Source organism: Pelmatolapia mariae, linkage group LG3_W, assembly GCF_036321145.2.
Source record: "Pelmatolapia mariae isolate MD_Pm_ZW linkage group LG3_W, Pm_UMD_F_2, whole genome shotgun sequence".
Lineage (NCBI taxonomy): Eukaryota > Metazoa > Chordata > Actinopteri > Cichliformes > Cichlidae > Pelmatolapia > Pelmatolapia mariae.
This window is the reverse complement of record NC_086229.1, coordinates 94,106,077-94,116,682: the sequence shown is the minus strand read 5'-3', so window position 1 is coordinate 94,116,682 and position 10,606 is coordinate 94,106,077. Positions and strand designations below refer to the sequence as shown.

Sequence of the window (10,606 nt, the reverse complement as noted above, 5' to 3'; positions counted from 1 at the left end):
CAGTAATTTATAACATGACTTCAATATAACTAAACAGCACAAGTTAAAGAATACAGTTCCTATTTACATTTATGAATATCTTCTTTTTAAAAAGTATATAATATTGCACATGAAAAGTATAAAAAAAATGTGTAGCAATTTTGTATTCAAATTTTTTTTTCCTTTCTGTATTTCAACAACCAATGTTTTTACATGTAAAGGACATCAGACGTTGAATAAAGTGAAATGAAACAATAAATCTTTTCATATTTTTCAATAACAGTTCAAGAGTTTGCATTCTTGTCCTGGACCACGGTGTGGATCTTTCTTAAGTTCTGTCGGACTCTAACAAACTCCATCAGCTGGGATTCCTCTCGTACCTCCTCATCTTGTTTTTTCTCTCTCTAAGAGACAAAGAGAAGCACATAAAGCTTATTATTGAAAATAAATGACAGAGAAAAAGTAACTTTTTTATGTCATAAAAAGGTCAGATCTGACCTTTTTATGACATAATATGTTTATTGTTTATGAAATACATTCTGCGTGAATGTATGTAAATGTTAAACACATTGAGGCTCCTAGTAAGAAGTGCTTTAACTGAGTTCAGTCCATTTGTGTTTTGTGTTAATAATGTTCTTCATGATATCTGAAATTTTACTTGCGCTAAGTTCCACTCATTTTATCTACAGTCCTTCCTTAGTACAATTATGTTCAGTTTTATTTGTATAGTACCAAATCACAACAGCAGTAACCTCAGGGTGGTTTATATTATAAGATAAATACCCTACAGTAGTCTTGGAGGAAATGGTCTTGGACCCTACTGGACACTGTTTATAATGGATGATCCAATTAAATGAAGGAACTTACTAAAAGTAGCTAAACCTTGTGCAAAACTTTAAGTTTACTACCTCATGCTGTTTCTGCTGACGTCTGAGTAGGACTTTCTCCAGAGGAGTCCTACTATGTTGTTCCTCATCCTGGTAACTCTGTTCCCTTTTCCTCCTCTCAAGCACCTGCTGAAGTTCTGATCTGCTGCTCAGAGCCAAACCCCTTTATCCATAAAGGAAGCAGAGAAAAACTGTAGTTAAGATGAGAACACGGGGCTGTTGAAATGCTACCACACCTACCAGCGGAAGGTGTTACATCAAGAGGAGGTGGGACCTATGGAATCTGCAACACCTAAAATCTAGACTAACAAAGAAGCAACTAGTAGCTCAGTGTTCCAGCATCAGGAAACAACTGTTATCACAAGATTGATGAGGTAAAACTCGAAAGCTACAGAAGGGGGAGCCAGGGTGTCAGGTAAAGGCCTACTGGTAAAACCAGACCCTACTGACTCATTTACCAAGACTATGTGAAGTACCAACTACTAGAAGATGTATATGCAGCACAGACAATCTCTACTGCAACCATCACTGAAACCAAATAACTTATCTAAAACCACTGAAATGCTTGGTTACAAGGACCCACAATGAGGAGTACCCTCCATGGAGAAGGATATGAGATGCCAAGATCAAGGCAACATGGGGAGAAATTCCAAAGCTAGCTATTGGCGCTGTAGAGCACTGCCAAGCAAAGACTCATATCCCTGGCTAGGATCATGAAGAGGTATACAATAGAGACAGAATTCAGGAAAGTCAAAGTCAGAGTAAACTTCATCATGTCATCTCTGCTATATCCAGGCTCCGGTTACATCAGTGGAAAAGGGCTAATAAATAGATATAAAAAGGAGTAAGAAAAACAAATATACGCTTAGGTCTTAGGGGATCAAGAAAAGTTACAATTTAGAATTTACAATTTACAGTTTGGAGTGGTTTAAAGTCACCAGCTTGTAAACCTGGAGTAAAACATTTGTCTATAGAGCAGCATGTCTTACAGAGGGAGTGGTGTGTAAAGTGCAAAAGAGTCTGTTAACAGTTTGTGTGGGTGTGTGTGGTGGGGGGGAGAAGGAGGCCTGGTAGTGAGTTCAGGAGTCTGATGGCTTGTGGGAAAAAGCTATTCCGCAGTCTGGAGGATCAGACCCCGATGCTGCGGTAGCGTCTGCCAAATGGAAGGAGAGAAAAGAGTCCATGTGAGGGGTGTGAGGGGTCAAGCACAATCCAGGAGGCCTTACTGATGCAGCTGCTTGGTCCAGGCATGTACTGTGTGATGGCCTGAATGCCCTGCCATAAACTGCGTGAGTCTTTTGTGTTGTGGACGTGGCTCTGGATCTTTTGTGCATGCACACGCTTTGCATGTCGGATGGCGTAAGAGAGGTGGGCTCTGGCTGTTCTGAGAGCCGGTTTATCTCCAGACCGAAAAGCAGCATCTCTCTCTCTCAGACATGCATGTACTGCTGCAGTGAACCAGGGCTTGTCATTGGTTCTCGTGGTGTGTTTTTGGAGACCATTGTGCACTTACTGATGTAGCAGGTCACAAATTCAATGAACTTGTCCAGGTCCAGGAGGCCGTTTTGTGTGGCTGCTTCTTTAAACATGTTCCTGTCTGTGCGCACGAAGTAGTCCTGAAGAGCTGCCAGCTACTCTCCACTGAGACATCCACGGTATACTATCAGTGTATACAGCCCAACTGAGACCGAGCAATATCAGAAGAGCATATGGGAGAACGACACAATATATTGCACCAGTGCTTAGTGGCTAGTGGAGCTAAGAGCAGACTACAGTAACCTCCGTAAACAGGATTGCGTATCAATCGCAGTGGCAGATATTCAAGTAGGTGTCTCAAGCAGGGGGAGATTGACAGTATCAGCCCCTGAGATGATCCACATCTACTGGCTAAAGAAGACAACAGATGCTCATGTAGTCCATGAGCACGGTTCAGGTGCTATTAAAGGGCAAGATCAGAGAGGCTAAGGACCATAACAGGAGAGAGCTGGAGTGGAAACTCCAGCAGAACAGCATGAGAGAGGTGTGGAGTGGCATGAAGACAATCACTGGATTCAGGTTATTCAGCAGCAGAGGCTGGGGCTGAGTCATTCAGACTCAGGACAGAGCTCATGAATTGAATGTGTTTTTCAACAGATTCAACACTGCAGTGAATGCTCACCCCCCAACAGCCTTACCTGTAGTCAGCTACATCCACAGCCATACCACTCTCTCCCTCTGCACATTGCACCGTTGCCTCCTGTAAAAGTCCTGACACCCCTCTATCACCCCACCTATCTTTTTCACTCAAGACCAGGTTCAGAGACAAATGAAAAGACTCCACTCAGGCAAGTCTACTGGACCAGATGGGGTGAGTCCTGTCTCCTTAAGACCTGTGCCCCCCAGCTTTGTGGAGTCTTTCATAAACTATTTAGGTTGAAGCTCAGTCTGAAGAGAGTCCCAGTGCTGTGGAAGACATCATGCCTCGTCCCTGTACCAAAGACGCAACTTCCCAGTGGCCCCCAGGATTACAGGCACCTGTCATGAAGACCCTGGAAAGAGTCATCCTTGACCAGCTCCAACTTGTTGTCAGGCCACATCAGGATCCCCTTCAGTTTGCTTACCAGCCCCGCCTCGGAGTTGAGGACACCATCATTTACCTGCTCAATCGTGTCTACGCCCATTTGGACCAGCTGCCAAGCACTGTGAGAGTTTTTTTTTTTACTTCTCCAGTGCACTTAGTACCATCAGGCCAACCCTTCTGGGTGATAAGCTGACAGCGATGCAGGTGGATGCGTGTATTGTGTGCTGGATTGTTGAAGACCACAATTGGTTAATCTGTGGGACTTCGGATGCAGCCGACAAGTACTGACAGGCCAAGTGGAATGCAGCTCGGGCAATCGGGTGTGGGAGGAGTTCGGAGGGGCCATTGAAAAAGACTTTTGGACTACCTCGAAGAGATTCTGGCAAACCGTCAGGCGACTCAGGAAGGGAAAGCGGTGCTCTACCTGCACTGTGTATAGTGCTGGAGAAGTGCTGCTGACTTCGACTGAAAAAATTGTCGGGCGGTGGAAGGAATACTTCGAGGACCTCCTTAATCCCACTGACACGTCTTCCGAGGAGGAAGAAGAGTCTGGGGATGAGGGGGATGACCCGCCAATTTCTAGGGGTGAGGTCACTGAGGCATTTAAACACCTCCTTGGTGGCAGAGCCCCTGGTGTGGATGAGGTCCGCACCGAGTTCCTGAAGGCTCTGGATGTTGCAGGGCTGTCCTGGCTGACATGCCTCTGCAATGTTGCGTGGAGATCAGGGGCGGTACCCCTGGACTGACAGACCGGGGTGGTGATCCCCATTTTTAAGAAGGACCGAGGGTGTGTTCCAACTACAGGGGATCACACTCAGCCTCCCTGGGAAAGTCTCAGCCACGGTGCTGGAAAGGAGAGTCCGTCCGTTAGTTGAACCTCGGATACAGGAGGAACAATGCGGTTTTCGTCCTGGTTGCAGAACACTGGACCAGCTCTTTATTCTCTCAAGGATACTTGAGGGCGCATGGGAGTTTGCCCAACCAGTCTACAAGTGTTTTTCATGGACTTGGAGAAGGCATTCGACCGTGTCCCTCAGGGTTTCCTGTGGGAGGTGCTGTGGGAGTATGGGGTGTCTGGCCCATTCCTATACAAGCGTTGGTTCTCAGCTGGAAAAGGGTGGAGTGCCCACTCCGGGTTGGGGACTAGTTCCTGCCCCAAGTGTAGGAGTTTAAGCATCTCAGGGTCTTGTTCTCGAGTGATGGGAGAAGGGAGCTGGAGATCGACAGACGAATTAGTGCTACGACTGCAGTGATGCAGACGCTGCACCGGTCCGTTGTGGTGAAGAGAGAGCTCAGTGTAAAAGCAAAGCTCTCAATTTACCGGTCGATCTACGTCCCTACCCTCACCTATGGTCACAAGCTGTGGGTAGTGACCGAAAGAATGAGATTGCAGATACAAGCAGCGGAAATGAGCTTCCTCCTAAGGGTGGCTGGCCTCTCCCTTCGAGATAGGGTGAGAAGTTCAGCCATGCTGGAGATGCTCAGAGTAGAGCTGCTGCTCCTCCACATCGAAAGGAGCCAGTTGAGGTAGTTCGGGCATCTAACAAGGATGCCTCCTGGGCGCCTACTGGGTGAGGTGTTCTGGGCATGTCCCACCAGGAGGAGGCCCCGGGGCCGACCCAGGACACGCTGGAGAGATTATATCTCCCGGCTGGCCTGGTAACACCTTGGTGTTCCCCCAGACAGGAGGTGGCTGGGGAGAGGGAGGTCTGGGCTTCTCTGCTTAGGCTGCTGCCCCTGCGACTCCGCCCCAGATAAAGCGGAAGAAGATGGATGGATGGACCACTGAATGACACAGGAAGACATTCCTGCCCATGGCTCTCTTCCTACAACTCCTCCATCTAATGCACAGTACACACTGCAATAGTTACACCCTTTTGCACATTCTCTACAATAAAATAACTAATGACAAAGTTTCACTGGTTACAGTTAAATGTTAATCATATGCATTTCACCTCTGTAATATTCTTGATATTTAAATTGAGCTATTTGTATTATTTAATTAGTTTAGTCTGTTACTGTTATTGTCTTTAACCCACATAATTTCCTTCGTGATTATTAAAGTATTCTGATTTTGATTCCTTTATACCATCATCCTTTTAATGCTGTTGTTTTTTAAGAGGCAACCCCTGGTTTTGTCTTCTGACATCTGATGGGGGCCACTGTCCCCACTACTGTTCTGCATAGGCCTCAACCCCCTTAGTCAGATCGCTGACTCCCTACAGATAGAGCCTATGGAATGGCCCAGTCGTTAGCCTCCTCCTCTACATTGATCACCTCAAGCTTTATGCCAGGAGTGAACGAGACCGTGACTCATTGATCCATGTCATTAGGATCTACAGTAACGACATTGGAATGAATGTCATTCAGACTGGAGAAATGTAGTTATATGCTAACAAAGAAAGGAAAGGTTTTCAGGGGATAACACTACCATAAGCCAACATAGCAGACATTGAGGACAGCTTTAAGTACCTGGGAACCCCACAGCCAAATGGGAACCGTGAAGCTGCCGCTAGGAAAGCAGCAACCACAAAATATCTACAGAGAGTAAGGTCATGACATCCTGAGATGTCAGCTGAGTGGGAAGAACAAGACAGAGGCGGGACCAAGTCATTGTTTTGGATCCAAAGCAGCTGCTTTGAGGTACACTGGATCTGAGGAGGCAGTGATCCCATCTTTTGCTCTAGCCATTCGCACACTGATAATGATTCCAAGAAATCTTTTGTTCAAAGATGCTTGGAAACTCCTTACCAGGCCATTCAGGAAATTGACTTGAGGCTTAAGTTTTCTAAGGTCCAGGACTGGGCCAGCAAAGGGAGGAGCAGGCGGTGGGTGCTGGCGGGAAGAGCTGCAAGACCAGACCGAGCATCATCTGGTGCTGATTGAGAATCAGGCCACTTGGATCCAGTCCAGGCTGTCACCACCGCCACTCCCACCGGCATTCCCCGACGCCGATGGCGTGGAGAAGGTCCGGACTGTCCCGGTACCATTGCTGGCCCCCAGGATGCAACCAGCCAGGACGCAGTCTGCCGCCTCGCCCATCCCCACTCCTCAGGTGGGAACAGCTTGTGCCCAGCAGGGGCCTGCGCCCTTTCCTGCTCCCTGGAGGAGGGCCGCAGAGCAACTGCTAGGCCCACCAACTCACCCACCTGTCCCTTTCTGTTTCCAGTGCACAGTGACACCATGAAAACCCATCATCTTTCGGTCTGACCAAATGCCCAAAGTAAGTGAAACGTGATCAGTCTCGCTCAACTGAGTTTTTAACTCAGCAGTGAGGTTCTCTGTTTTTGATGTAATTGCTCTGTGTTGATAGAAGCATTGATGTAATTGTACCAAGCTGTATTTGCTGTCAACTACTGTCAGAAAGTGCTGAAAACACAATAGACAGGACAGGTTGCCACCAATAATCAAGGCACTTAATAATGTATTTGCGATGGCTTTTTGCTGTGGATGAGTCATGCTGTACTGCCCGGCATGAGTGTTCAGAAATTGTGATATAGAAGGCTGTTGAGGTTCATTTGTAATGCTCTTGTTCATCTGGTATTCTTCAACTCTTTCAGAAGTAAGGATATTAAACTGATGTTGAAAATCCATTACAGCCATTCTTAAATTGCAGTTGACTAAGTTGTTCCTACTAATCATAAATAAATATAAACACTAATATCTTCATAGTTTTTAGACAATAAAAAATTATAAAAATTATTTATTAAAACACTTTTCTTAAAATTCTGCATGCACTTCTAATAAGCAATGTTCAGAAAAACAGAGATCGGAGAACATTTGCTAATCTGAGCTATCTCATCATAGCAAAGGAAAAGTACCACCTACCGCTCTTTGGCTGGAAGTTGTTCCATCTCCGTCTTTGATTCTCTTCTGTTTATGCATGTTCTACATATTGCATTTCGGGGGGGGGGGGGGGGGGGGGGGGGGGGGTTGTGTTCCAGAAAGATTTTACTCTTGGGAGCATTTTTGTCTTAAGCATTTTTTTGTGTTTTTGTTTGTTTGTTTTTTTAAAAATCTGGTTAATTTGACTGGCTGTGCTGCAGATCACGCACACATACGTACAGAGTATGATAAGAGAAAGAGATGGTCTGTGTGTGTTAATACGGGATCAGTCAAATAAATTAAATAAACAATGTGTTTTAAACTGTCACGGTTTGCCAGGGCAAGCCGTGTGGGGTGTGGAAATTAGGACCCAAGATGCAGGCACTGACTTTGATGAGATGAGTGAGCTTTTATTTATGAGTGAAGAAACTACAGATAAAAGTGGAGGTGGTGAGGAAAGGAACTAAGAAATAACCTAAACTGGAAAAACCTAACAAATGAAATTGAAGCCAAAATTCATGGGATGACATGCAGGGGAACACAGGAAGACTCGGGGAGACAACACAGACAAATCAGCAACAAGCAGAAGGAAGCACAGGGCTTATATACACACACAGGAGCAATCAGGGAATGGGAGACAGGAGGGAAACACAGCTGGGAGAAATCAGAGCTGACGAGACAAGGGGAGCAAAACCAGATACATTGTGGGCGATCGTGGCTCAAGAGTTGGCAGTTTGTCTTGTAATCGGAAGGTTGCCGGTTCGAGCCCCGGCTTGGACAGTCTCGGTCGTTGTGTCCTTGGGCAAGACACTTCACCTACTGGTGTTGGTCAGAGGGGCCGATGGCGCGATATGGCAGCCTCGCTTCTGTCAGTCTGCCCCAGGGCAGCTGTGGCTACAACTGTAGCTTGCCTCCACCAGTGTATGAATGTGAGAGTGAATGAAATGTGGAATTGTAAAGCGCTTTGAGGGTCTCGAAAAGCGCTATATAAATGTAATCCATTATTATTAACATGAGACACGGACCTTCACAATAAAACAGGAAACTCAATACACATGCAAAGACAGACTCAGAGACACGGGCTTTACAGTGACCTGACTACACTGGAACAAAGGGAACACACAGGCAGGGATGACAAGACACAGAACAGAGGGAGCAGAGAGAAACATGAGGGGGCAAAGGGAACAAAACCAAAACACCGACAGCAATAAAGTGGCAAATAAATAATAAACAATTCAACTCACTGGGTCGCAGACCATGACATAAACTTTATTATCTTTATTTTACTCCAAATCTAAAGGCTTTTCAAGTAAACAGTTTCAAGTTCAGTTCAAGTTGCAAGTCATCGGTGTAAAAGTCCAAGTCAAGTCACAAGTCTTTTTTCTTTTCAGTCATATGACTCAAGTCCACACCTCTGGAACAAGATCCCAGCAGTCAACACATATCTCCTGCCTTTACCCCATTAGGACAATAAGCTGGTGAAAGGAGGAAATAAAAGCCACTGACATCAAGACAAGAAAGCTCCTTACCCGCTGTGGGTTTCAACCCAAATCCAGTGCTCTAAGACTTTACACTAAATAGAACGAAGGTGCCCACAGACTAGTGAGTGTCAGAACATTTTTCAAATGAAAAATCTGACACTAGAATTATTGCAATGGCCAACTAACAAACTGTCAAAAGACTACACGAGACAAAAGGTGGATGAATTCTTTCTTGGTTAAGACAAACTTCATCACAACAACTTGTCAGGTCGAGAACACTATTGAGATAGATGTATCATTGTCCATCTATGGACACCAATCTAAAAGAGCCTGCTCTGTTCTGGAAAACATTTTTTAGCTTGATGAAACCAAGATAACCTTGTATGGCTGCAAATGAAACAGGATCACTGGGGTTTATGCGACAACAGATAAAAATAGCAAAAGCTAGCAAAAATTAATGCAAATGTGAACTTTCTTAGCTTCCTGCTCAGAAGACCAGGGTTCTACAGCTGGCATTTTCTTGTGACCACCTTTAACCAGCAATAAACCCTTACTAAGACAACACTAAGACAAACTAAGACAACAAACACGTACAGTTACCCAGAACACAATCTCTGAAACCTGCTGGAAAAACGGTCCCCCCATTTAAATCAACAATAGTGGGACTCACTAAGTCGAGAATCTAAAATAAGAAGCTAGAACTAACTTACATGTGTTGACAACACACAAAACCCCTCTCTCTGGAGAATTAACTTTTACTCGGTGCTTCCAAGCATTCAAAGCTATGAACGAGCCCACATTTGTTACCAAATGGAATCCAAGATGGCGACACGTAAACTTTCGGCGTAGCGTCTCTCTCTGGACGGAAAATAGGGTTTTGGATTAAGCGGGCCGATTTAAATACTGACTTTGGGTAGGCAAACCTGTGTCCACCGTGTCCTTCTCCATCTGGACTTTGGATTGACGGGTCGGAGCCTGCCGGTGCTTACTGCGTCTATTAGACCTGGAGCTAACAGCTAACAGGCCGGGGTCTGTTGAGTTTCCCAAACTTGGAGCAATTTCAGGCCTGGAGCCCGCTGCATTCCCCGGTCTTGGAGCTGGCAGACCGGAGCCGGCTACACTAACTATGTTTTGAAGCTAACGAGGCCGGAGCTTGTTACATCGCCTGGCCTCTGAGCAAACAGTTCGAAGACTGCTATACTGCCTGGACGCTATACTGCCTGGACGCTATACTGCCTGGATGCAGAGGAAACAGGCTGGAAGCCACTATTTTTGTCCGGACACGCAGCAAACAGGCCGGGCTTGAGTCTGCTACGACGCACCTCCATCTGATCCCCGGATTGCTTAGTTCACCTCTGCACGTATTCGGAGCAAACAGGTTGGAGACTTTTGTATTCACCCCCGTTTTGGACTCTGGGCTATCATTATGAAGACGAGGACACTCATCGAAGCTTTATTGTGTGTACTCGTGGCTTGGGACTTCGGACATTGCGGTGTTCCTTGGGTGAGAACTGCAAAACACGAGTTGATTATGGGTGAAACTTATTTCAGTGGCACTAGGTCAACTGTAGCAGTGCATCTGGAATTACCAACGTTTCAACTGGCTCTGGTTGCTAGTTTAAATCGATATGAAGTATTACCCAAATTACAAGTTTCCCTTGTTTTGTATAAACTTTCACTTTCATTTAAGAAAAAGCAGTATTTGCTGTCAACATCTGCAAAGTATGGTTATGCTTTTAAATGTAATATGAAACGAAGGTTAATGATGATTGTTTTACTTTTACTTATATCTGGAGATGTACAATCAAATCCTGGACCTGAATTGAAAAGTGTCCAGACCCCTGCTGATTTTAAATCTCAGCCAGGGTTAAAAT

General features: G+C 45.5%; 1 protein-coding gene across 1 annotated transcript; it reads right to left on the bottom strand.

Annotated features, from left to right (window-relative positions):
• Nucleotides 1-263: 263 nt before the first annotated feature.
• Nucleotides 264-3,526, bottom strand: LOC134624115 (actin-associated protein FAM107A-like). The gene is made up of 3 exons (XM_063469088.1): nt 3,381-3,526; nt 888-1,029; nt 264-383 (listed from the first exon to the last, which is right to left on the bottom strand). Exons 1-3 carry the CDS (start codon nt 3,524-3,526, stop codon nt 264-266), a joined length of 408 nt encoding a protein of 135 aa, XP_063325158.1.
• Nucleotides 3,527-10,606: the final 7,080 nt, after the last annotated feature.